The sequence below is a fragment of the Gymnogyps californianus genome, chromosome 1 (assembly GCF_018139145.2).
Source record: "Gymnogyps californianus isolate 813 chromosome 1, ASM1813914v2, whole genome shotgun sequence".
Taxonomy (NCBI): Eukaryota; Metazoa; Chordata; class Aves; order Accipitriformes; family Cathartidae; genus Gymnogyps; species Gymnogyps californianus.
The window spans coordinates 18,653,556-18,681,031 of NC_059471.1; the positions used below are offsets into that span (position 1 = coordinate 18,653,556).

Here is a 27,476-nt window from a genome sequence, read left to right on the forward strand (position 1 = left end):
ACCTCCGAACCTGATGCAGGGTGGGGAGGTTGCCTTGCATCTGCCCGGCCAACTAATTGTGAGCTCTGCGGGTCGTGATTGGCTCCGCGTCCGCTCAGTAATAGGTTAAGCAAAGACATCGCGGGTCCATCTGTTCGTCCATTCATTGTTCTGCTTGCTTGCCTGAAGTCTGCAGCTGAAATCGTGTTAAGGAGTTGCTTCTGGAACAGCTACAAGAAACCAATGTCTGTGTGTTTTCCAGCGAACGTAAGTATATGGGCTTCTCTCTGCAGAAATGGGACGTTTCACCTCTCTGGTGTTTCAGCGTATCAGTTTGCATTTGGACAACGTAGCTAGTGTGTGTGTCGGCTGAGATTTGCACACTTTGGGTGTCTCTTGGAAAAAGAGGGAAAGAAAAACAGTTATGCCTGAAGACTAAGTATGTTAAAGAGCAATGATCTCACCTAGTGCTTCTGTTGAGGAACTTTCAAAAGCATCGATAATGGTGTATTTCCCAGAACTTGAAAATGGTAGGCAATAGCCATCAACAGGACAAATTCTCCTCTAGTCCCCTGGGGAGAAGGGGAGGTTTCAACTTTAAGTTATAGGTATTTACCCTTTTTTGCAAATAAGCTATTATTTACTTTAATTTGTGACTGGTAGAAAAAGCTTTTAAGAAAAAAAAAAACAAACCAAACCTTTTGCATTATACCATACAATGGGTGAAATTTCCTGTGTTTGTGAAAATAGGAAGAGCTCCATTGTGGGCTATCTGAAGATACTGTAGTGCAAGAGAGAGCATTAGGGTGCTCTCAGATAGGAACATGTTCCAGTCAAAGGTTTTGTGCTTTGAAAGCTATTCATAAGTGTGTCAGATCTAGCCTGGCTATTTTTATAAAGTTTCTAATCTGTTTTGTTTTATGTTTTGAGTTCAGATGTTAGGCTGAAGAACAAACACTGTATACTCCATGAGCCTGTATTCCAAGGATCCTGTAAAGAAAAAACAAAGACCTTCATATATCAGTTGGGAGGGAAAGAGAGCATATAAAAGGGTTAAAAGGAGGTTTGCATTTCTACCACATGCCCTATTGTGTGAACATATGCATGAGTCTATTGAAAGTTTTCAGAAGATGGGCAGGCCACCAGTTGCTGGTCTCCTGCAGTTCCAGTAGACATCTGTTGCCCCAGAGCATTAACCAATCTGTTCAATGGGACATCCTTCCTTTGTTGGATAGAATGATGCAGACAACAGCACTTGCTGAAATACAATGGTAATTAAATACATAGAAACTACAGCAGTAGGTATTTATTACATATTCATTATTTTATTTGCATTGTTGCAGTATCTGTATCATTTGGATAACTGATACATTCTTTTTTTTTCTTTTGTAATCAGCTCTGCGCTTCTGTTTGTGACAAGTAATGACAGTGTTTCAACAAACTGTGATTTCAGTGTTTTCCATTTTGTGTTTAGAGGACTTAGAAAAAGTCTGCCTGTGTGAAAACATGCTGAACTATTTCACTGTAGAATGTATCTTCAGAAAATTTTGATAGTCTTTTGAGAATACACAATTTCTGCTATACTGTGCCACATGACACTATTTTACCCCTTGTTATTTTCCTCTGTGAACTAAATTTGCATTAAATTGCTTTTCTTATCCTCAATTGTAAGTGGAAAATATTCTGAATACACATTAAAAGATTAGATGATCTACCTGCCCACATCCCTTTGAGAAATATTTCTGTTTTGTGAGAAGGTGAATTAATGGGCTGATTATTGTTAATGGTTAGTGGAAAATAGTGGTGACTTCTAAGAAATGGGAAAAGATTACACTTCTACAGTGTAGTAGCACAGTGCTCATCCAGACTATTACATTTATACTTGATAAATGTCTTTGACTCAGTAATACAGTATTTTAGGCCTTTAACAGTGAACCTAGTGTGAGATACTGTAGTTTTAAGCAGGCTATAGTTTAAAACTTATGCTGTCATACATATGTCTGAATTGGGAGTCACCTGTTTTATTAACTTTTTCATAGATACAAATTCTGTTACTCAGCTGTGGTGAGCATAACCAAAAGTTGAAGACTTTCTTGACAAGAATTTTTTGGCTGATTTTTGTTTGTTTGTTTGGCTCTCAGTTGAGTCAGAATTCGTAGCAGATATTTTTCTTAGCTATACTGCATTGTATCAGTAAGCATACTTTAAAACCATATGTGCGTAATGAGAGTTCCTTGTAAATAGAGTGCAAGGAGTTCTTCTTATCTGATGTTACTCCTTGGGTAAACGTGACCTTTTCTGCTTCATTGTCCTATAGGTAGGTACACTGGTGTTTATTTGGAATACAAATTCATTCAAATAGACTGGCTGGCATGTTGCTCTTCACTAACCAAATGAAGATAAAATAATCAATTCCAGCAGCGTTCAACAGTGACATCTGATTTTCATGGTTCTAATCGATGAATCTCATAAAGGACATCACGTTGGGAGCTCCAAAGTCTAGTGTTTCTAAGAGATGCTGCTGACCACAAATATGGTGTACAAAGTTCACAGACGTAAAAATTTGTCTGAAAATAAATACAGTTTGCATGCCAGAAATAGTGTACTGCTTATGCAAAACTATTTCAGAAATCTTTAGCTTTGGATTTACAGTGTAAACGTCATTTTAACTACCCTTTTAAAGCAACAGCATGGTGAGTATATACTATCTGTGGCAGATTTTAAAGCTGCTGCTCTTCTTACTCTATTCTTTAAATAGTTTCTGAAAAACAGTAGAGTTCTGTGCAAAAGAAGCAATTATATATTGGAGCAAGATGGAGGTTGACAGGAGACTTAAAGCAGATAGATGTGAGGCTGATTATGTGTACATTCCCAACAATGGACAAAGCTCAGTTTACGGTCATTTTTCATACGCAGTTGATGTGCAAATCATCTAAAGTATGTTTCATATAATGCCTGATCTTCAGACACATTCATATGCTAGTGACTTCTTTGAATCCCACTGGAGGGTGTTATGATTGTAGTTGCTGTAAAGCACTTAAACTTCAAGGAAGAAGTGATTGAAGAATGACTTAAGTATTATTTTAACTAATACTAAAAAAAAAAAAAAAATCCTCTTTCTGATCTATGCACTTCAAGCTTTGTTTATTCCATGCTGTTAATATGCAACCTCTTCTTCCCCCCTTCCAAAAAACCCCCTCCCTCTACTTTTAGTTCAATACTAAAATGACATTTCACAGTACACGGATTTAGGCAGTGACCCATTATCTCCCCGTATTCTGTGGCAGCGGTACATGAGCCAGCTCAACTTTTCAGTCCAGCTTAAAAGTGTTGCCCATTAACTAGACTTCCTCGAGTCAGAGCAGATTGTGGGGTTGGTGGAACAATGATGTCGGGGCTTCCAGATTGGTTTGGCAGCTGCATTGTTCTCAGAGGGGAAACCAGACGCACTTAAGTCCCACTCTCTTTCATGGGCTTTTGTTCATACCAAATTATTCTTTCGCTGTGCTAGTATTCATGATGGTATGTTAAAGGAGTGCATCCTAGCAACTACAGGCTGGTTGCTAAGCAGCCTCACTTCCAATAGGGGTTTCTTGTTTGAGATTTTTTTAAATTTTTTTTTTTTTTTGGTGTCAGTTCTGTGAAGGCCACAGTGTTGGTTTTTTAACTGTATCCTTTTATTGGGATATTGTTGTGATTTGTTACTAGCACTGTGCTATCGAGTGCATTACGTTAGTTAATAAATCACTGTGTGAAAAGGTTCATTTCCTAAATTCTTGTTGTGTTTAATCTGTGGTGTTGCTTGAAATCCTAAAGCTTTGAGCTAAGAGAAAGTAATATTCATTGATACATTGCCTGAGAATTACAGCCCTACTGCCTTCTAACAAGATCAGATCTAAATAAAACTTTAGAGTATTTTCTTTCCTATCAGTCTTGCCTGGATTAAGTTGTTGGAGATGAAAACACTGATGATAGATTTATTTATTTATTTATTTATTTAAACTAGAAATGCTTAGGTAAAGTAAGTTTTTGTGCCCCATAACCAAAAAGCTCCACCACAGTAGTGATGTCTTGGCACTCAGCGCCTACAGAGTCTGCTTTTACTGAACCATGGATTGGATTTTTTGCTTGATTCGCTCTAGTCTTAAGCCTGGATGAATTTCTCTTGTGTGCACTCTCAGATCTTTATCCCAAGGAGAGGAAGGTACACCGTATTTTAAAAATAGTGGGTCATTCTTGAATGCTAACCTGTAAGGGGATGAGCGAGTTAATGTATTTGCTGACAGAGATTTTGGCTGTTTGTGAGACGTACCTGTAATTTATATTAGTATAGATCAAGAGATTCTGTTTGACATGTTTTCTCTCAGTATATCCTCCTTGATGAAATTTGTGTCTGTAATGTATCTGTCAAGTTCAAGTGAAGTCCTTTGCCTTTATATCTTGCTTTATATTCTGCCTTGCAAGATGGAAGTGTGAAAGAACTCTTTGTTTCATAGTCTTCCCTTAATGTAAATTCTTCTTTTTCATGGTCACCTTGCAGTACAATTGGTCCATATGGTCCATTTTTATCTGTGAGAAATAGTTTATCTTTTACTTTCTTTATTGAAGCAGTTAGCAAAGATTCCTGTTTAAAAGAACAAAATAAGGGAAAGAGGTAGCAATCTGCCTTTAGATGTAGATTGTGGAAGTAATCCTTGTGATGAAATGGGTAGCTAACTTTTGTATAACTACCGTTACGCAAAATTCCTCTAGAAAAACTGATGTGGCAAGTGTATGAAGTCCAGAAAACTGCAACTTTTCTTCTTCCATTCTTCCTACATGACTTCTATCTATTTATATAGTTTTGATTCAGCAAAAGGCTTGTGCAAGTCTAGTCTAAGAGTTGAAATCAGCTTTTAGTTTTGTTGCCTTGTTGGCTTGATGAATAGTCTGTTGCAATCAGTGCAAAGACTTCCATTGGCTTTATTGGCCATTAGATCAATCCATGTCTCTAAATGCTGTATGTGTTAGTAATGCAGCACTCTGTTGAGAGCAATTAGTCTTTCTTGACTTAATTATCACTTTGTAAGGGGATTCAGAAATAGTTCGAGTGTATTCAGTTGAACGGATAGTGTCTTTTAGGGCCAATAGGTTTTCATTTAATCATGTTTTCTGTTGCTAATACATTTTATGTGTTATGATGTCTTATATTTGCCTAATAAGCCAGGTAATCTAGTACTATGCTAATTTCTTTCTATTCAAGAGAGAGTTTAAGGTATTTAGTTTAAAAAGCTTTTCTAGTACTTGTATTTTATAGCTGCATTTTTTTTTTCATTGTTACAATACTGTCTTAAGTTAGAAGAAATATCTTGGTTCCTTTAAATCATGACAGGACTTCTGTATCTGCGTTACAGTAGGTAGACTTGCAGTGTTTGGTTTCCTATTCTTCCATAAACCATTTCTAGAAATGTTTAAGTAATTAAACATCTCAGAAAACAGATGATCAGTTGTTTAGCCACTTAGTTATGATGTTGCTTAAGAAAAGTTTTTCCCCAAAAAGGTTTTCCATGTTTTAAAAAAAAAAGTCTTATTTCTCTGCTGGGAGAGAATAAATGCAGTTCTGAGGAAGCAGCAAGAAAATACAAAACAAGTCATATGTGTAACCAGTTGCAACGTTTTTGTTCTCTCTTTAGGAATACGGAACACTTTATATTCAGGAATACAAGAAAAACAGCAAAGTGGAGTCAAGCACATGCAGCAGCTTCATGGGCTTGAAGGATCATCTGGGGCATGACTTAGGCCACCTTTATGTCGGGAGCACTGGCACACAAATAAATGCAATTGTACCTTGGTCAGTGGCGGAGAAGCCAACGATGGATAAGGTTAATTCTAGGAAAGAAGATGTAGACAAAGAGGCATCTGAAGAGACTTCTGGAAGCTCCAGCTGTGACTCTGAAGAAAGCACAAATTCTGATAATGATTCAGAGAGACTGAATAATTCTGCATCAGAATCACATTTATTGCCTAAGACTCACCGACAGCTGTGCCGATCTCCTTGCTTAGAGCCTCATATACTAAAAAGAAATGAAATCTTGCAAGACTTTAGGATAGAAGAGGCTCAGATAGTACCTAAGGAAGTCAAAAAGCCCCCTGATGTGGTGAAAGAATATCAAACCAAACTGGAGTTTGCACTTAAGTTGGGTTACTCTGAAGAGCAGGTTCAACTTGTACTAAATAAACTTGGTACTGATGCTTTAATAAATGATATTTTGGGAGAACTTGTCAAACTTGGGAATAAAACTGAGACTGATCAGACTGTAACTAATGCTAACACTAGTGTAATACGTGAAGCATCTTCCATAGAGTCTCAGAGGTCAGAGTCTCCGCTGCAGGAGGATGTGACAGAGGATGGTGACAACCTGAGGCCAGTAGTTATTGATGGCAGCAATGTTGCAATGAGGTACGTGACCATGAAGCTTTTGCTTTTATATTTAAATGGAAACAGAATGACCTTGTCCCGTTCAAGCACTGATGTTCGGTATAATTGCCTAAAACTGTATGCAGGTTCTCTTGCAAGCATCTTCGTCGACCACACAGTATGCCAATCTTGTAATCAGGCTAGAGGTCTGTAAGAGTTCAGTGTTTTGTACTCACTGTTAGAACAACCATAGGTTAATGCCAGTCTCCCTTATTAGGCAGCTATCAAATCTCTCCTTCCCACTGCCAATCTAGTACTTAATTAATTTTTGGTAGGCACCATTGCTATGGGCAATTGCTGTATCCAGTTACATACAGGAGGTTAAAGCAAGTGTAAGATTCCTTAAGATTATAAAATAGTGATTTAGAATTAAGTAGCCTAAGGGATACTTCTCCTTGGTAGGCTATTCTATGATAACTGGTCTGTCTGTAAAATTGGTCTTGGTTTTCAGATTTGGAGTTAGGTTTTATTGCCATTAATTCCCGAGATTCCTATGCTTTAGACTTTCACTTACATGCCCACAGATAACACATTTACCTACAGCATTCACCCATCCTGACCCCAGTCATCTAGGTGCATAGCAAGAAACTTGTCTGTGGGGAGGCGCGAGGTTCGTGCTTCATCGGTGATTAGAGAGAGAAGGAAATGGCAGAGAGACATGCTGAGAGATGGAGGGTTTATGGCTATATAAATGATTACATGACAAATTGATTAGTAACTAATTGGGTAACTCATAAGGATTATCTGATTACTAGCACCATGGTTTAGAAGGTCAGTTTTAGTCTTCTGATGACTTGATGTGGTTTTCATCAGCTTAGTAATAAAAGTTTGTGCAAGACATTTCTGGGTTAAAGGCCCAGGGGTTTTTTAGCTCCTATAATCAAGTCAATTACCTTTAAATGACGCTTTTTAAAATGAAATTTAAATACAGCTCTTATTTATGCCAATATGATAGTTTTGTGGGCTAACACATCTACTTAAATAAATAAGGCAAGGATATTACTTCTTTGTAAATGGGGTATTCCTGTGAGTTCCTTCTACCTGATGTGTCATTCCTAATCTTTTTGTTCAACTTGAGCTGTAAAGGAAACACGTCCAGTTGAACAAACACTATTCTGGTACTCAACTGAGAAGTTATCCAGAGACTTCTAGAATGGGTTTGGATTGTATTTCACATAAATCCAAAACAGTTGTGTAAGTGTTAGCTAGTTAGCACAGCTCAGACTTGGTGGGTGGACTTAGGTTCAACTTCTCCCACAAACTGCACTGAACACATTCCAGAAGTAGCTCCAGATCAGTCACTTTTCCTTAATGTTTATTCAGCTATTAGCATAAATATTTAGGACCTGCCTTCCTATGCTCAGTTTACTTTCTTCACCACCTACATAAAACGAGCCAAATATGAATGCATGCTATGCAAGCTACAGGGCCTTAAAACAGATTAAATCTATTAATATAACAGTCTTTCTGTATCCAAGAATCAAATTAACAGGTCTTTACTTGTTTTCTACCAAATTTAATCACAGAATCATTCAGTTTGGAAGGGACCTCTGGAGATCTTCTAGTCCAATCCCCTGCACAGAGCAGTGTCAATTCAAGGCCATGTCAAGCTGGGTTTCGAATGTCTCCAAGAATGGAGACTCAACATACTCTCTGGGCCAGTGTTTGAATGCCCTCACTGTAAGAAAGTTTTCTTTTTTTTATGTTTAAACAACGTTTCTTGTATTCCAGTTTGTGACCATTGCCTCTTGTCCTGTCACTGGACACCAGTGAGAAGTCAGTTTCTGTCCTCTTTATTCCCTGCCGTTGGGTATTTATACACATGAATAAGATCCCCCTGAGCCTTCTGTTCTCCAGTCCCAGCTCTATCGGCCTCTCCTCGTATGACAGGTGCTCCAGTCCCTTGATTAACTTTGTAGTCCTTCACTGGACTCTCTCCAGTATTGTCCATGTCTGTTTTATAGTGGGGAGCCCAGAACGGAACCCAGCACTCCAGATGTGTCTCACTAAGGCTGAGCAGAGGCGAAGGATCACCTCCCTCAACCTGCTGGCAACATTTTTCCTAATGCAGCTCGGGAGACTGTTGGCCTTCTGTGCTGCAAATGCACATTGCTGGCTCATGATCAGCTTGTGTTCACCAGAACCCCAAGGTCCTTCTCTTCAGAGTTGCTTTCCAGTTGGTTGGCCCCCAACCTGTACTGATGCCTGGTGTTAGTCCTCCCCAGGTACAGGATTGGCATTTCCCTCTGTCGAACTTGCTGAGGTACCTGTTGGCCCATTTCTCTACCCTGCCAGGGTTCCTCTGAATGGCAGTACACCCATCTGGTGTACTCCTCCCAGTTATGCATCCTCTGCAAACTTGCTGAGGGTGCACTCTGTCCTGTTATCTAGGTTGTTAACAAAGATGTTAAGCAGTGCTTGCCCAAGTATCAGTCCCTGGGGCACACCAACACTGATTGGCCTCCAGCTGGACTTTGTGCCACTATTCATAACCCTTTGAGTGCAGCAGTTCAGCCAGATTTCAGTCCACCTCTCTGCCCCCTTATCTTGCCCATACTTCGTTAGTTTGTCAGTGAGGATGTTATAACAGACAGTGTCAAAAGCTTTGTTAAAGCCACAATAAACAGCATCCACTGCTCTCCTAATCCACTGAGCCAGTCATCTCGCCATAGAAGGCTATGAGGTTGGTCAAGCATATTTCCCCTTCATAAATCCATGCTGACTGTTCCCAATCACCTTCACCCAATCTACATAATTTGTTAGGAAGGGGCTTCCAGGAGGATTTCCTCCATCACCTTTGCAGGGATCAAGGTGAGGCTGACCAGCCTAAATTATCCTTCTTGCCCTCCTTGAAGATAGAGGGGATATTTGCTCTCTTCTAGTCCGTAGGAATATTCCCCAATCACTACAACCTTTCAAAGATTACCGAGAGTTGCCTCACATTGTCATTAGTCAGCTCCCTCAACACCCTTGAGTGCATTCCCTCGGGGCCCAGCAGCTTGGGAATGTCCCATTTTAGTGTTCCCTAACCTCTACTGAGGGAAAGTCTTGTCCTGTCACCTTTGCCCAACTTCCTGCACATCAGGGTGGACCAGTCTTGAGCTTGGCGGAGGTGATCCTTGAAAATCAACCAGCTCTCCTGTGCCCCTCCTCTGTCCAGGGTCGTATCGCATGGGATTCTCTTGAACAGGCCAAAGTCTGCTCTCCTGAAGTCTGGGGTTGTGATCCTGCTTTTTGCCTTGCTCTTTCTTCACAGGATCCTGAATTCCACCACTCATGGTCACTGCAGCCAAGGCTGCCTCTGACGTTCACATCTCTGACCAGTTCTTCCTTGTTTGTAAGTATGAGGTCCAGCAGGTTCCCTTGTTGGGTCCTCAATCACCCATGTTAAGAAGTTATCATCAATGCACTCCAGAAACTTCCTGGATTGCTCATGCCTTGCTGTGTTGGCCAGCCTATTGGCAAAGACACTTATGCTCTGCTTTTGGTCAGCCAGTTGGCGAAGATGCTTTTGTTCTGCTTGGTCAAGTGGATCTCACCTTTTCCTGGAAATCAGTCCTTGATTACGAAAGCCGGTCCCATGTTTGTAAAAGATGAGTCCCTGTTTACTGACACCAACTGTGCAACCAGTTGTTTAGTGGCAGGATCTGTCCTTTCCCCTTCAAGAAAATAGGTAATAGTAAATAAGCACTTTACTTAAAAGGAAAGATTTGAGCTTTTACATGAAAAGAACAACGTTCAGAGCAGTGGGGGAGATACAGGAATTCACCTGCAGTTCAGACAATCTTGTTCAAATTTCTGTATCTAAATGTCCAGAGTCCTGTTACAAGTAACTAACCTATAAATTGGCACAGTCTATTCTTTTCTTTCCTCTTTGCTTTTCCAAGCTGTGGCCAATGAGTTCCCTTTGGAGTTGCCAAGGGGTAATAGGCCTGTGCCCTAAGCAAGACTGTAGACAGTCTTTCGAGAGATATTCTTGGGAGCTCTCATGTTCTTACAGAAATGGGTAGACTGTGATCTATATTCTTACTGCCATGTTGTTGTAATACACGTACTTGATGATACCATTTACTATAGGAATTATGCTAGATAAGAACTGCTAATTTTCCTTTAAAGGATGTATTTGTTGGGAGAGGGGGAAGTTTTGTGGAGAAGGTTGAGGTGAGTGATGTCCAATAATAAAAGAAGGACGAGACAGCTGTCCTCTTCTGGAATGATCAAACATGGTATGCTGCGCTGTCTCTCCATTGCATGACTAATTAAGGATGCAGTTTCACAAAACATCTAATGAGTGACACAGAGTGACTTACTTTCAGCCTCACCTCTGTCTCACGTGCTTTCCTACCTGCATCTCATCTAGTGACTGAACGGCTAAAAAATGAGTTGATTTAGCTTCCTAATTCTGAGGGGGGGAAAAATCAGAAAAGATTATTTTTCCATTAGACCTGTAAATGAAACCCAATGTTTTTGTGGTTGGGAGAACAGCTAGGTCTGACAGAAAGGAGGAAGAATGTGTCTGATTATGTGACTGGATGTTCATATTTGTGTAACTGGTTGCATCTAGTCAACTGATGATGGGTGGATTTGTGAGTTCCTTGAGGGCAGCATAGAACAAGGCTTGGGCCAGAATAACTTACTCTGGCTGGCCAGAGCCAACATGTATGCTGGTCTAGTCTGGTGACTACTCCTTGTCCTGGTTTCAGCTGAGATAGTTAATTTTCTTCTTAATAGCTGGTACAGTGTGTTTTGGATTTAGTGTGAGAATAATGTTGGTAACACACTGATGTTTTAGTTGTTGCTAAGTAGCGCTTATCCTAAGTTAAAGATTTTTCAGTTTCCCATGCTCTGCCAGCAAGCAGGTGTGCAAGAAGCTGGGAGGGAGCACAGCCAGGGCAGCTGACCTGAACTAGCCAAAGGGATACTCCATACCATAGAATGTTATGCCCAGTATATAAACAGGGGGGAGTTGGCCAGGAGGGGTGGATTGCTGCTCGGGCATTGGTCAGCGGGTGGTGAGCAATTGTATTGTCCATCACTTGTCTTTTCTTGGGTGTTATTTCTCTTTTTTTGTTATATTCCTTTTCATTACAATTACTAATTGTAATGAATTTTATTATTAATAATAATTTTTATTATTATTAGTTAGTATTATATTTTATTTTACTTAGTTATTAAACTGTTCTTATCTCAACCCACGAGTTTTACTTTTTTTCCCGATCCTCCTCCCCATCCCACTGGGAGGGGGGAGGGGGGAGTGGCTGCGTGGTGCTTAGCCGCTGGCTGGGGTTAAACCACAACACTCCTGTTCCAGACAAGATGCTTTAGCAAACTGTAGTTAAAAAAAACCCCAAACCTCTCAATTTTTCTGCCTTTTGGTAATGCTTGGAAAGCTTTTCTTATACTTTGAGATGGCATTGCTTGTCATTTGTGCCTTAAACTGAAAATGGTTGATCAGATGCATCTTGTGTATTTCAAGTTTAAAACTCCAGTATTGGCTAAAGAATATGAATTGGGTAAAGTTTTAAAAACAAAGCAAACCCCCTCTTTCAACTGAAGAGCCACCTTTCGGTGGCTTTTGCAGGCTATGACTTGAAGAATTGCCATTTAGTTTCTATGGGATACTTCAAATCTGGTCTTGTTCTTTCGTTATTCTAGCTTTCATGGTGTTGACTTAATCCTTTTCCAGAAGAGGAAAGGTGACTATGCATTTAAGCCTAACACACACACAAAGTCTTTTGTTAGAACGCTCTTACAGATGAGACTGATTTATCTGTGTGTGTGTGTGTGTAAACTTAAAATCAGAGCTGAACAGCAAATTAGATAATCCCTTAGAGCAGCTGTGGAGCTCTTGATAGACACTTCCCACAGCTGAGACTGAGGCTGGACTAAGGGATAGGACCCGGATTCAGTCATGCCATACCTGAGCAGTGACCTATGTTGGCTTTCCAGAGAACTGTGTAGCTCTAACCCTGCTTCATAAGGTGGGGGTTTTTGCATGTAGATGATGATGTTGTAATACAAAATCTTCATTTAGAACCTTAGTCCACGTGAGTAAGAAAGGCATTTGTCCATTGACATAACAATGCACTCAGGACCTTATTTAGTGTAAACTGCACAGCATAGATAATAGACAGGTAGCACATTTCAGTCAATAGTAGTTCTGTATCCCTGTGTGATGAGATATAAGCTACCCTAAATTTTCCCTTTACATAACTGAGGTAGGCAAAAGAAGGTGATCTCTGCTCATCTAGCAACAGCAGATTGTCAGCTCTTCACCTCTACATCTCTCTGTTCTCCAGTGTATTCTTGGACCTGCTCTTCACTCATCCCCAGCTTCCTCAGCTGAGCCTCCGCAGTCTGGAATGGAGGGGAGAAGGTCCTGTTTCTCCATGAGGCAGCAGAGGCAAGGTTTTGAGGTTCTCTTTTGCCCCTTCATTTTAAGACTTCCCTTTACTGCTGAGATTGAGAGAGAGGGAGTTCCTTCTGAAGAGAGAAATATACCGCAGCATATTTGCACAGTCCTTTTCCTTTGCTTGTCCTTTTCAAGGATAAGGTTGGGATGCTGAAAATTGCCTAAAATTGGCTATTGCTGTGATACTTCTCTTTGCTGGAATCAGTCAGGCTTTTGCCACCAAGAAGTAAGGAATTAGGAACAGAGTTGTTAGTTACAAAGACAGTGGGAAAATTTTAACTATTTTATTCATTTGCTTCTGTTCCATATTTGTTAGTTTTCCCTGGCTACCCTGGGTGCCTTCAGACTTTCTTTGCTAACAGTGAAAAGAACGAGTTTCAAATTTTACATAAATTTATATAAAACTTTATGTTGAAAATATATAGGCAAAAAAGAAGTCTGCTGTGCTTACAGAGAGCACAACATGAAGATAACACTTGTAAGCAAGTAATTGGATATTTTACTTGCTGTATTATAGTTTTTAGACAACAATTTTCAGAATTATATGGGCAAAAGAACTGAAGTATTTTGATTGTGTGCCATCTGGGTTTGCAGGTTGAAATCAATTAATCTTGTTTTGAGCAATTAGATTCTTCTGAAAACTTCACCCTTAGGATTCCCATTCCCAGGTGATGCACTTCAGTTTTCCCTTTTGAAAAACCTTGGCCTGTATATTTAAATGGTGCTTGATGGTACTTCATTGCAGAAGGGAAAATGCAACACGAGATAACCATTGCATACTTAATTTTTATTTGTAAGAGGAAGATGATGATTTGGGGGGGTGTTTTTTTAGTTAAATGCACTCCCGCTTAAGACAGGTATTTTATGGGTTTTTTTACAGCTTTCATGCCCAGCCATCCCTCCAGCTGTGGATGTTCTAGGTGCTTGGTAGCATCAGAAACATACACCCAAGCCTGACAGACATGACAGAGACCCCAGTGCCATTCAGGAATGGCATTCAGCTGGAGGAAGTGTGAGATACCCAAAGGTGCCTAACTAGCATTAGACATCTCTGTTTAGGCAACTGAGTCTTCTCCCCGTGCGTTAACCATGAGGCAGGTCATTTGGCCGTAGTAAAAAGTTCGCTCATACCCTATCTATGTAGAAGTTTTTCCACAACTGCAAATTGTGTCAACCAAAGGATGGTTTGATTGTCTTATCTATGCCATATGTAGTTTTCATATGGCAATTTAATTGCGTATGTATTTTAACAAACTAACAATTTAGCTGCATTAGCCTCTTCCAAGCTCAGCAACACACAATCTGAGTAGACACAATTGTATCTTGGTACCTTGATTCAGATGTTCATCTTTCAGTGGCACCGGCTGTCTAGTTTCTTAGGTTATTTTGAGAAGTTACTTTAAGGAATAGATAAAAATATTTTTCCAACAAGTAACGATCATGTGGATAGGAGCTTGTCACTGGCAGGTTTGAGTATAACTTCTCTTTGCCTGTTTTAACCTCTGACTGCTGACTGCATGACTCTTGCTTGGTCAAACACCCGCATGCGTGTCTGGCTGGCGACCGCACTTGCCGTACTCTGTAGAGTGCCTCAGCGTTGGAAGCCCTACAGACAAAAGATGTTTTGAAAGATGTTATAGCTTCCAAGCCTTTTTTTCCTTCAAAGACCTCAAAGTATTGGAGTAACTTGTCATGGGCTAAACAGAAAAAAAACATTGGGAACCGTTTCATCCACTTCATGTCGGCACCAAGATACATATACGTAAGGAACAAATGCAGGACTGATAGAAGGCCCGGGTTACTGAGAAATGCTTTGGGACAAATTATTTCTGTGATTAGGAAATTAGTAGAGCGCTTAAAAAAAAATTGAAAAAAAGGGATGAGGCTAGTGACAAAACCAGGCTGCCAGGCTAATGAGTCACTAATATGATACAGGGTGGAAATTCTTACCTCTCTATGCTATGGACTGAACACTGTTTTCCTCCTATGACGTGAAGAAAATAGTTTGGTAACTCTCTACATTTAACAGGCAGATCTGTGTTTTTGTTTTGTTCTTCTTGCTTTTAATCAATATGCTTTTACATGGGAAATACCTCGACGTGTCCAGATTTCAGTTGTATAAAAACCTGTATGTGTATTGCAACAGACTTTATTGTAGACCTCAGCTCTAATGTCTCTTGTCATCAATGTGTATGTTTTCTGTAGCTTTCAAAATCTGAGAGCTCCATGTTGGTTTGAATATTGCATTGGAGCATGCCAGAAGTCTTGCAACTATTGTAAGTAGTCAGTGTTTTAGGAGTGTATACCACAACTCTTCAAGACAGTCACTTGAAAATCTAGTTTAGGGGCAAGGAAGGTAACAGAGAAAATGAAAATATTCTGGTCAGGTGTTTTACCACTTTCTACTAACTCTCCTAGCCTAGAAAATGCTTGATTGATTTTTTTCCTCAGGAAGTGTTATACTACTTTTTTTTTTTTTCATTTAAAAATAAAGCCACAGCTATCAACAGGCCAAATGTAAAAGCGGTGCTAAAAAGAATCATTCATGCATGGTATGACAGAGAAATAGATACTTTCTAAGGAATATACTTTATCTTCCTTCAACTAAGAGTGGTAGATTAAACATAGTCAGCAAGCAGAACCAAAGCAGTATACACCAATGTCTCACCCAGGGCTACAGCTGTCATCCTGACTGCTCTGAGCTTTCATGTACTTCTAATAATTGGGAAGAGATTTTTAAAAGAAAGTTTCTTGACAAAGAAATACAAACATTTCTCCTCTTTTTTACAACTAATCAAAAGGAAAAAAGTCAGAAGCAGCAGCATGATTTCAGTCTTTTCACCGTAAGATTTATCATAAAGCTGATGAAGCACAAAGATCACAAAAAGGAGAGCATCAAATCTGCATGACAACAAAACAGAAGAAAAGAACAAATTTTAATTGCAGATCTTTTTCACAGACTTTCTCACTAATCATTTAAATTTCTTGGAATTTGTATCCACTCAGATACCAGCATGTGTCTGAAAAGGAGCAGAAAAATGAAGATTTATACGAGCTATAAATCCACTTGCTCAGCAATGCAGAAAAGCTAGTATGCATTGTAATGCATTTCCCATTTCTGTTTTGTAGAGTTTAAGTATATTTAAAATTTATGTTCTAGATGAAAGAATTTTAATAGTCTGTATTAGGCAAGAGAAAACTACAGAGTTGAACTGCCTGGTCCTCCCTCTGCCTTTAAAAATGTGGCTTGAATTCCAACCTGATGGAAGGCAATAGGCAAGAACATCCATTTCTTTCAGAGAGGCCAGGATTTCATTCCAGAAATGATTTCTCAGACTTACGGGAAGAAACATACTGTTACTAAAATGTAGTCTAACAAAACGCTTGTTCGCTGTCAGAAGTGAAAAGTGATTTTATCCATTTGAAACCATGGAGATTGTTTAGAGTAATAACAGTACAGTGATTTCACTGGAATTTAGTAGCTGGAACAAGCCCTTCCTGACTGTTTTTAAATGGATTGCAGTGTGTTTATGGTTGCCCATGACCTGCTGATAGCATGAACTGTAACTTCTTGTATCGGACATTGCAAAGGAGGCCTTATGGCTGCCCACTGGGTACTGAATGCGCACCAAGTGTCCTGATTTTGTGTTGTTGCATGGAGATGTAATTAGACTTGCCATGGCTAGAAATACTGTTGGCCATTTTTTCTATGCATGTGTGCATGTGCATTTTAAATGTGACATATCTGTGTGTGGTTTGGTTTCCCATTCCTGGGAGGTTATGAAATACACAAAGATACTACTTTCACCCAAACAAGTACAAGAATAATTGTATAGTATAAAACAATGCCTAGAAAAAATACTGCTATGTGTTTTATTATTACAGTGTTATTACAGTGTAATAGTGTATTACATTACATTATCATACAAAACAGGGAATGTGTTATTGCAGAGGCCTATAACCATAGCTAAACAGGATCTTGAGATACACAGATGTCTTGCTCCTGACAGTGTTCCTAGTATAGCCCTATAGGCGCGAAGACAAACTTAAACTATCCTTGGAGTACCCTGTGCCAGCTGAGATCTACAAACTTTGATTATTATGGCCGGCAACAATTGCAATGTCTTAGTATATGATTATGTTTCCAGGTCCTGTCTCCAGCATCATTAGCAGAGGAAGTAGTACAGTTCCTTACTTAAATCCAGATGGTAGTAGACTCTTTTTTTCCCCCTCTTTTTTTTTTTCCTTTTTTCTTTTTTTTGGGGGCCTGTGACCTTCAACACAGCCTCTTCTGAGGATGATGCTTTGTGAGAGGTGTACCATGACTCATTCTCTCTCGACACCTACACACAGGTGAACATGTACACCACTTCCTTCGCAGGCTTCTGGAATCTGAACGTTGTTTTGCAATTTTTCTCACTTTTACTGTGGCACTTCATCCATTGCACAATTACTCAAGCTCCCTCAAAGTATCAAGGAACGTACAGCAGTCCTATGTTCTAGAAAGCTGGAAATAGTACGTACTTTAAAATGGTCCTACTGAAAAAAAAGTTTTTAAATAACTTTCTGGTGTTTTTATTTACCTCAAAACATGCAAGTAGGAGGAACTTTTAGGATCCCTGTGGCTATCTATCGTCATATTGTCCCCTTCACAAATCACTCCATGGTGAAAGAATTCTCTTTTACCTTTCTGGAAAGCAGATTGTGGCATACCTGCTGTACATGACAAGCCAGCCAAGCGAAAGGTAACAGCTTGCTGCCATGCCCCTGTGTTTCTTCTGCTACATAGAGCTGTGGGCTTGGGAGAGACCTCACAAAAGTTGCTCATCTCCTCCTGTGCATGGAGAACCTAGACTGGCCCTAGAGGAGCCGTCTGACTTGTTCTGCAAAGTGTCTGGTGAGGAGATCCCAAAATCCATGGGCAGACTGTCCCATTGGTCAGTTAGAAGGCTTTTTCTAACATTGCTTAACTGTTCCTTATGCTAGTTAAGGACTTTTCTCTCCTTACCCAGTGGGACTATGGTGGGTCAGCCACAGCTCACCCCACCAGCAGAACAGGGCAGAAAACAGGAGGAACAGGATCAAGAAAACTCATGGGTCAAAGTAATGACAGGGAAATCGCTCACCAAGTACTGTTGCATGCCAAACAGACTCAGCTTGGGGGATTTAATTTATAGCCAGTTAACATAAATAATTACTGATTCAGGTATTGGGAAACAAAAAAGAGAAACATTGAAATACTTAGGGGGAAAAACATCTCTCCTTTTCGCACGCTTGCTTCACTCCAAACACCTGTCCTCCCCACTTCCTTGTCACAACCTCATTCCAGACACCTCTCCTACTCCTTGTCATGGCTGCAGGTGACAGTCCCTTCAGAGAGGCAGTGAGCTGTGCAGGGGGTTGGGGTCAGGACATCGCAGTTTTTCTCTGCTGCCCCTTCCTTCTTGCACTTTTCCTGTTCTCCACAGGCTGCAAGTCCCTCTGGGGGTGTACCTGCTCCTCATGGAGCACCTCTTCCTCCTCTAGCCTTGGTATTCCCTCATTCCCTTCCCCTCCATGGTGGAGCTGGCTAGAGCTGGGCATGCCTGGCATGGGGCAGCCCCTAACTTCTTTTCACAGAGGCCACCCTGTAGCCTCCTGCTACCAAAACTTTTCCATGGACATCCAATGGTTGATCACTGTCCTCTATTTTAATTACCTCCTATATGTTGAAGATTGTTTTGTTCCTCCACAGGCTGCCTTTTTTCTCCAGATTAACTAAATGCACTTCCTTCAGCCTTTCCCCATAGGTCTCGTTTCACTTTCTTTTGGATTCTTTCCAGCTCATCTGTGTCTTTTGTAATATGTTGTGCCCGAAACTGGATGTAGAAGTTGGCTGAGGACTCATCTGCCTTTAGAAAATGACATAATTGCGTCTCTTACCTTACCTCAGACAGTTATTGCATAACAGACGCACATCTTTTGTTTTGCTTGTGTCTGATAGGTTTCTGCTTAACTGTCTCTCCATGGCTTTTTTAATACACAATTAATTTCTCCTTCTGAAATGCAGTACTAAGGAAGTTCTTAGTTTTGTGGTGTTGATTTTGGACAGTCTCTCCAGTTTGCCTAATCTGTCCTGCAGAGTGCCTGCCATCCCCTTGGGCTTGGAGACCTTCTCTCTTTCCCTGTTCAGACGGGACCTCACGGAGCTCCTTGCAGCGGGGATCTGCTGTCTCTTCCCCTGCTGCCATGCACACCGGTGCTCAGTACTCATCTGCTGGCATTTCCTAAACACATTGCATTCTTTCATGTTGGTGTTTCAGGCCTCCTGCTTCCACTCAACAAGTCTCCGTGGTGCCTGTTATACCCCGTACTTTTGGTTGAGCTATGAGGATTTTTAACACTCCCTACTTATATTTTTCCTTACTTGTCGAATCTGCGTACAGATGCTAAAAATGTTTGCCAGATTTGGTATCCCTCTCCCACACCGTTTTGCAAGTGATGGAAATGTTTGGGCAAGGCTCAGACTGACTCCCAGCTGCCTTTAGAAACCACGGAGCAAGTGAAGAGCATGGCTTTGAGATCCGTGTTTTGCTGTGCTCTGTTTACGGTCATAGAAAAGCAAAGTCATATTATAAGGCATTTTAATGTGTGTTTCAGCCACGGGAACAAAGAAGTATTTTCTTGTCGAGGAATCAAATTGGCAGTAGACTGGTTTTTGGAAAGAGGCCACAAGGATGTTACTGTGTTTGTGCCAGCATGGAGGAAAGAACAGTCGAGACCTGATGCTCTTATCACAGGTAAGCTCTGTTCCGCCTTTCCGGGTTTGTTTGTTGCTTTGCACAGCATGAGTGCTACTGCTCAAATGAACAAATCTTTAGAAATGAGAGACTATAATAGAAAGTATCTTTGGTGTAGTAACTTCGTTGCAACATTCAGGACGGAAAAAGACAAAGTAATGCCCTCTCCGAGTCCTCCTTTTCCGCTCACCTGATAAATTTTCCATTAACATTGCTACTTATTTCTTGAAGAATGTAATTGCTATTTTTTAAATCTGTTACGCCCACGTAGCATTGGCAGCGAAGAGGTTTGAAGTTAGTGATTCGCTGGGTGATCTTTCTTGTGGTGAGCAAATTCTGCTCGGCTGGCCTGTCTGCCGGTCACCTGCGGTGAGTCACTGCCCGCGCTTGGGGTTACGGGAATTATCCTGACAGAAAGGGAACGGCTCCCCTTTTCATCATTACTACTAACAAGTGAGACAGCTTTTGAAAATTTTAGTTTTGAACGTGTTTATCTAGAAAAAAAATTTGGTGTAGAGGTATTTATTTCTTGATAAAACTAATTGATTCTGTGTGAAGGCTGGAGAGTTGTCCTCCCTCTGCCCTGAAGTTGAAGCAGAGGAAAATTTGGGGTTAAAAAAACCCCTAGAATTTAGGGGGGGGGGAGGTTGGGGTTGGGGGGGAGGGGCCTGGTTTTTTTTCTTTTTTAAACATGCTACCTTTAAAGGGAGGGAAGCTTTTGAGAGCAGTAGCTATGGCTTCTAAAAATATGGAAGTATGTTTTGATTATCACGTGCATTTTCAAATATCTGGAAAGATCTTCACAACACTTCATTTCATTTGCTTGATTGCTGCTAGAATATATCATGTTGATGCAAGAAAATGTTTGGAAAGCTGCTGTTAACCCCTCATCACAGGCAGTATGGAGCCTTTCTGTTGAAGCCTTTCTCTTTAACTGTACTAGTGTTTGAGGTATGAGAAGAGCATTGGCTAAGTAATAAAGATTTGGCTATTTAGAAATAAATTGTGACATCTGCTAGAACTGTGGCTAGGGCTAGAAGCCCCAAAAGGAGTTTCAAAGAAAGTAGCGAGGCTTAGAATTGACCAGTTGTCTAGCAATGAAAAATCAGTTTGCCATGTGTCATCATGGACCCTGAAAATGGGAGGAAGATCAAAGAAAGTTATTGTATCTTCTGTAAAATAGAGGTTCTTCAGTTTTCTTATCGGGATGCAGGTAGCCTGTTTGCTACAGTCTTGTGAAATACAGTGTGCTGACACTCTGTTTCCAGAGATATGCACCTGAAATATGCGGCCACCTGGAATTTTGAAAAAGTCTTAGATGACTAACGTGAGGATAGTTCTACACTGTCAGTATTCATGAGAAGCTTCTTGGACTAAACAACAGCTGCATCTTTCTTATTATTACCTGCCAATCATCACATGGCAGATTTTTTAATTCTTTCTTAGTGGGGAAAAAAAATCACCTTCCATCACACTCTTATTCATGATGTACCACATGGCAGGGGCGAGGGGGTGTGAATACAAAAAGGTTGGATTTAATTTAAAATCTTGTGCTTTTTCTACTAAGCAGATAAGTGCTTGTATCAAATATATTGCTTATATGTAATATTAATGCTATATTTCTTCCTGTTGGAGTCTTTTTTTATTTTTCTAGATGGAACATGTTCCCTGTCAAGTTTTTTGTGCCACAAAACAGTTGAGTTATTTGACATCTCAACCATTATTAAGAGCCGTGACTCATATTCACAGCGCAAGCGTCTTCTGCCGTTTTAGATGTTGCCTAGCTTTTTGGGTTTTTTTTTTTTCATAGCTTGTCTGCTCTGAGGAGAGTGATAGCTAGGAGAATCGACACAAGGGGTATGTGCCCCAGTGCCAGGTACAACCTCCTTAGTAGCCTGAGCCCGTCTTTCAAAGCTCCTTGGGATCTCCAGGTTCCACACAGAGAAAGAGAAAATGCTTTTGGATAGGTGATTGATAGACTGTGTAGGACAAGAAGGAATTACATAAAATGTTAAACATGCTTATTTAGCAGGATTAAAGAGAAATCTGTTTGGATTTGATAAGATCTTATATATAAATTTGTAAACCCTTCAAGGAAAGATACGTTCTGAACTATTACTGGAGGTAAAAAAACCCAAAAAACCAAAAACCACATTTGCTGTTGGTTACAAGATGACATCAGAGGTCTTTTTAGGGGATGCTGTTAATGTTTGTGAAGAGCCTGAGTGTTTGCACAGAACATGGGTTTTCTAGTCCTTGTGGGTACTAGTAGTAACCCCTTCTCTCGATGGGCAGAGACTTATGAGACAGTCCCATTAACGTGAGCTACTGGAACTATTTCAAGAGATGTTTCTTGCTGGGTACTACAAAGAGATGGAAGAGGTCTGTCTTTACCAAGGAGCTCAGTTACGGGAAACCCTTGGCTGTACTTGGGTGTAGCGCTCCTATTTGCTGAAACATTCAGTAATGTTTAAAACCACCCCTTCAACCAGAGGAGTTTTTTGCAGGCATTTTGATAAGTAGCGTTTCTTTTGAACCACAGCAACATGAACAAGGTCCCCTGCAGTAGTCTTAGAGAAATGGTGTGGAGCAGGAGGTTTTGATTTGTTTGTGGGTTTTTTTGAAAGTATTGCCAGTTGACTGCTGACTGTAACTTCAAATACCATACATCAGACACCTTCTGCTGGACTGTAACAATTTAAGACACGTTTAGTCCTAAATGTCTAGATTTTCTTCCTCAAATCTAATGTCTTTGGAGATTAAACAAACATCTTTTTCTTTTCTTTCTTTTTCTTTTTTGAATTTTGATTCTTATTCCTTGTAGATCAAGAAATCTTGCGTAAATTAGAAAAGGAGAAGATTCTTGTGTTCACACCATCCCGCCGAGTGCAAGGGAGAAGGGTGGTATGCTACGATGACCGATTTATAGTGAAGTTGGCCTTTGAGTCAGATGGCATCATTGTTTCTAATGATAACTACAGGGATCTAGCTAATGAAAAGCCTGAATGGAAGAAGTTCATAGATGAACGCTTGCTGATGTATTCATTTGTTAATGACAAGTAAGTCATTCTGTCTTTATACGTGCCACTAAAATAATTGAGGAAAGGACAGTTTGAAGACTTGTATGAATTTCTTATCTTACACCCAAATCATTAGATACATGTAGGAAAACCGGAGGAATAGCCAATCATAGATTTGGTCTTCTGATTAAAAGTACTCAAACTCTGTTTTTTGCTAGAGCTTTTTTATAACAATATCTTTATATCTTTTTATGCTGTTTTTTCCTCTTTTGGTGTATGCCAATGTATATGCTATATTTGATGTATGCTATGGTATAATATTCCAATTCTCTTCATATACTGAGCCAGCGTTTTTGAGTGCCTGTGGTTAGACTCCTAAATCCTAGAGTCATAGAAAAACCCATGTTGGAATGAACCTCAGGAGGTCTCTAGTTCAACTGTCTGCTTAGATCCATCTATGGTATCTTCATACCCTGGCATACAGATCAACTGCAGTTACTACTGGTGGCTTCTTGTAGTGGGAGGGACTCAGTACTCTGCGAAGCAGACACTTGTATTTGAGTGCCTAAATACTGATGCAAGAGTCCTAGACAATGAGCACAGTTTTGCAAAGTTAGTTGTGGCGTTATAAGAAATCGCTGCCTGTATTGCTGCCCTTACTTTGGTTTAGAAATGGGTTGTGTACAGCCCTGCTTTGCCGCAGAGCAGTCAGCTGAGCTAGACTAAAGGTGTCTGAAGCAGACTAGGGGTGTCCACACAGTCTATTTCTATGACTCATCTCTCAGGCAGTACCTGCAGCAGAAAGGTGGCCTTTCAAAACAGCTCTCAAAGTACCCAGGCTTAAAATTGTCAGCATGGCAGGTTATGGTGTAGGACACCGTCATGAGGCTTTTGGTCATTGCATGAGGAATATGAAAAGGCTTGTTTGCTTCCATAATACTTTTTTTTTTGCTCTATAGATTTATGCCTCCTGATGATCCTCTTGGCCGCCACGGTCCAAGTCTGGACAATTTTCTTAGGAAGAAGCCTATTGTGCCAGAACATAAGAAGCAACCATGTCCATACGGTAATCTGATTTAACTTGTCAGTTTTCAGTACTGCTGGGACTCGGGACCAAGCTCCCGCTTTATTTTAACACTGCCAAAAATAAAAGCTTTTTAACAGAGATTTTTACGTTGCTGTCTTAGCCTGAGAATGGTTGAAATGCTGAGCTGATGGTGGAAACAGAAGTGATTTTTTTCATGTGCTAGTTAGAGAACATTTCTATCTACTAGTTGAACTAAAGGAGCAACTTTATTAATCATTCATAGAAATAGATCCAAAACAGCGCCTAAATTCTGCAGGCTCCAGAAAGCCGTTTTCTAGTGTGATTTGGTCATAAGACATCTAAGTTTTCTTCCAGAAAATTGATTGAGCTGTCTGAAGTTTAGCTACTGAGCATCCCTACAGGCACACCACCATCTTGACTGAGCTGAAACCTGCTGGTCTTATGACTCTGTGGGATTTTCCTATTAAGTTTTCTGCCTGTGTAACTCCTTGGCCCAATACAGCAGGTGACACACTGACAGTGTCATGTTCAGCTCAAAATGTGGCTGGTAGTGTTGGTCTGCATTCCTAGAGCACTAGCTGCAGCACATTACCACTGCCTCTTTTTCCCCACAATACAGAAGAGGAGGTCTTAGATCTCACCCTGTGTCACACAAATCCACTTGCAAGATCTTTCAAATCATCAGTAAAACTTTAACTGAGGGGCATTTCCATTGTTTGATGATTAACAGATTTTGGTTGAAGTTTTTTTTATCTGATTATGTTTGTATTAATAGGGAAGAAATGTACCTATGGACACAAATGCAAATACTATCATCCAGAAAGAGGAAATCAGCCTCAGCGATCTGTAGCTGATGAACTTCGTGCCATGTCTAGAAGCACAGCTGCCAAAACCACAAGTGAAGGAGGACTGGTAAAAAGCAATAGTGTTCCGTCTAGCACTAAAAATGATGGCACTTCTGAGCTGAAGCGTGCTGCTCCAAAGAGGCAATCGGATCCTAGTATAAGGACTCAAGTCTATCAAGACTTGGAGGAAAAGCTTCCCACCAAAAACAAATTGGAAACCAGGTCTGTACCTTCTTTAGTTAGTATACCAAGTTCCTCTGCTGCAAAACCCCAAAGTACTGCACCTTTAACTAACGGCCTTCCATCTGGAGTTCACTTCCCACCTCAGGATCAAAGACCACAGGGACAGTATCCTACAGTGATGATGGCAACCAAAAATCACGGAACGCCAATGCCTTATGACCAGTATCCAAAATGTGAGTCTCCTGTGGATGTAGGGTATTACTCTATGCTGAATGCATATTCAAATCTAAGTATATCTGGTCCGCGTAGTCCTGAAAGGCGCTTCTCCTTGGACACAGATTATAGGATTAGCTCTGTAGCTTCCGACTGCAGCAGCGAAGGGAGCGTTAGCTGTGGCAGTAGTGATTCCTACGTGGGTTACAGCGATCGCTCTTACATGAGTTCGCCTGACCCACAGCTAGAGGAGAACTTGAAGTGCCAACATATGCACCCCCATGGCCGCCTTAACACTCAGCCCTTCCTACAGAGCTACCACGAGCCTCTCACACGAGTGCAAAGCTATAATCACGAAGAACCAAAGCATCACCACAAACCTCCAGTTCCGTACATGGCTGTGCATCTACAGCATCCAACAGTCGGTGCTCGTTCTAGTTGTCCGAACGACTACTCTACGTCTCAGAGTTCGTCACATTCAAAGACCATGCATCTGGGGAGAGCCCTCGTGTCCACAAGAATAGACAGCATTTCAGACTCGCGTTTATATGATAATTCTCCATTAAGACACAGAAAGCCTTATTCTGGCCAAGATGGGCTTGGAAGTTGGGATAGGCAGAGTTACGGGATGGATGCGTATGGCTACCGCCAGACCTACTCCTTGCCGAGTAACCCCACACAGCCGTGTTATGAGCAGTTTGCCTTCCAAAGCTTACCTGAACAGCAGGACCAGACCTGGCGCGTACCTTACTGTGGAATCCCTCAAGACCCTCCAAGGCACCAAGACACCCGGGAGAAGGTTTACATTAACCTCTGCAACATCTTCCCCCCTGATCTTGTGAGGATCGTTATGAAGAAGAACCCTCACGTGACGGACGCTCAGCAGCTCGCTGCAGCCATCTTAGTGGAAAAATCTCAGCTAGGTTATTGAGAGATGATGCATCTTTGTGGTGTCTAGTAGTTTTCAGCTCAGCTCTAATGCTGAGGGAGGTTTGCTACAATAGCATTTGGGATCTCCTTCTCAGCAAGGAGGTTATATAGTAATCCGTTTATGTGAAATACTGTATCATGGAGTCTGTATGTATAGCCCCATGCATCGGAAGTACCAGATATGTTTTGTGTTCTAGTTTGAAAATTTTTAAATGGCTATTTTCACAGCTGGAGAACGTTCCAGTTTAAATTAATATATATATATATAAAAAAAAAAAATCTGTGGTCTCTGGTTATAATCTTTGGTGCATCAGGGGTTTATATGCAGCACTTTCTATCTTTGTTACATGTTGTTGGGATTTTTGTTTTCGTTTTTTAACTTGCTGGATGTTTGTCCTTGGGCTGTGTGGTATTAAAACAACCTGCAGAAAGAGGATTTTGCTACTTCTGGCAGGCAATTTTCAAGCGAAGTTTTTGAACTTTTTACAACAGCATAAGTATGTATGTTTGTTTTTGTGAGCTTTTTTGTGCTATAATCATCTATTTATAGGAAACAAAGATTTACTACAGCACTGACTTCATTTTTTTAAACAAATAATTAAGTTACCAGTTAACAGTGAAATGGGTAACAATATATTGGTAATTTATAGTATGGCACTTTTCATTGCTTTCTTTGTTTTGTTTAAATAGTTAATGTTTTGTTGATGCAGTCAATTAGTAAGATCAGATGCAATCAGAGGAGGAAAAAAATCCTTTTTTTTTTTTTTTTTTTTACTAATTTATCAATAAGGTAAAAGCCTTATTGCCTGATTTTCAAAGGTGCTGAGAATTTGCAGCCCTGTTTGAACCTAACAGAAGCTGCAAACGCTCCGAACCTCCCCAAACCAGGCCACCTAGTTTCAGTTCCCGTGCGTTGTTACCCAGCTCTGTGTATTTCTGGTCAGTAGAAGGGGGCCTGAAATCGTAGGGTCCCATTTAGTTGTTTTATGTGTTTTTTCTTTGTATTGCTGCACAAGTGTACTGGATAAAATACGCTTTTCATAAAATATTTACCTGTTTTTAAATGAATTTAATTATCTCAATGCAAGTTTTGTATTTAAGATACTGTTTGATTTTTCTTGCTATTTATCAAGGCTGGCCTGAAAAGGTTTTGTGTGTTGAGGATATGCAACGTTTATTAACTGCACTATGGTAATGATATTGTAGCTCAAAATAATAACTTAAACTTTTTTTTTCTTTCTGTTTCTGTTGGGGAGGGGAGGGTTGCGGGGAGAGAAGATACTGTATGTGTTCCTGAAGTTAGGTTTTGGCCTTTTGCATCGTGTAGGCCTGATTCTTGCCACAAATAGTGTAGTTTTAGAAACAGACAAACCAAGTCTGTTTTAGTATTAGTAAGGGATATTTCTGGTTTTGAGTCATGGGTTTTACTAGCACCTCGTAAGCTTTTATATATATATATAATAGAAATAGATTTTGCAGTTGATGTCAGATGTACTTACGTGACTGCCAACAGTTTTAGGTTTCCATCCATTGAAATGATGTTCAGTGTTAAAAAAAAATCACTAGTTTACACTATTACTGCTGATAATTTTGGTACGCTTGCTGGAATA

The 27,476-nt window shown here is 40.3% G+C and overlaps 1 protein-coding gene across 1 annotated transcript; it reads left to right on the top strand.

The window, feature by feature from the left end:
- Positions 1-222: 222 nt before the first annotated feature.
- Positions 223-26,071, top strand: ZC3H12C (zinc finger CCCH-type containing 12C). Its single transcript, XM_050909281.1, has 6 exons — positions 223-246; positions 5,652-6,418; positions 19,488-19,627; positions 22,452-22,686; positions 23,607-23,713; positions 24,471-26,071. The coding sequence occupies exons 1-6, from the start codon at positions 223-225 to the stop codon at positions 25,865-25,867; spliced, it is 2,670 nt and encodes an 889-aa protein (XP_050765238.1). The 3' UTR covers positions 25,868-26,071.
- The last annotated feature ends 1,405 nt before the right edge of the window (positions 26,072-27,476 follow it).

What these genes read in the sequence shown, in the direction of transcription:
- ZC3H12C (XM_050909281.1), top strand. Translation starts at nt 223, where the DNA reads ATGTCTGTGTGTTTTCCAGCGAAC. An exon ending in CTGTGTGTTTTCCAGCGAAC is followed by an intron (nt 247 to 5,651) that starts GTAAGTATATGG and finishes TTCTCTCTTTAG; the next exon opens with GAATACGGAACACTTTATAT. An exon ending in TATTCATTTGTTAATGACAA is followed by an intron (nt 22,687 to 23,606) that starts GTAAGTCATTCT and finishes TTTGCTCTATAG; the next exon opens with ATTTATGCCTCCTGATGATC.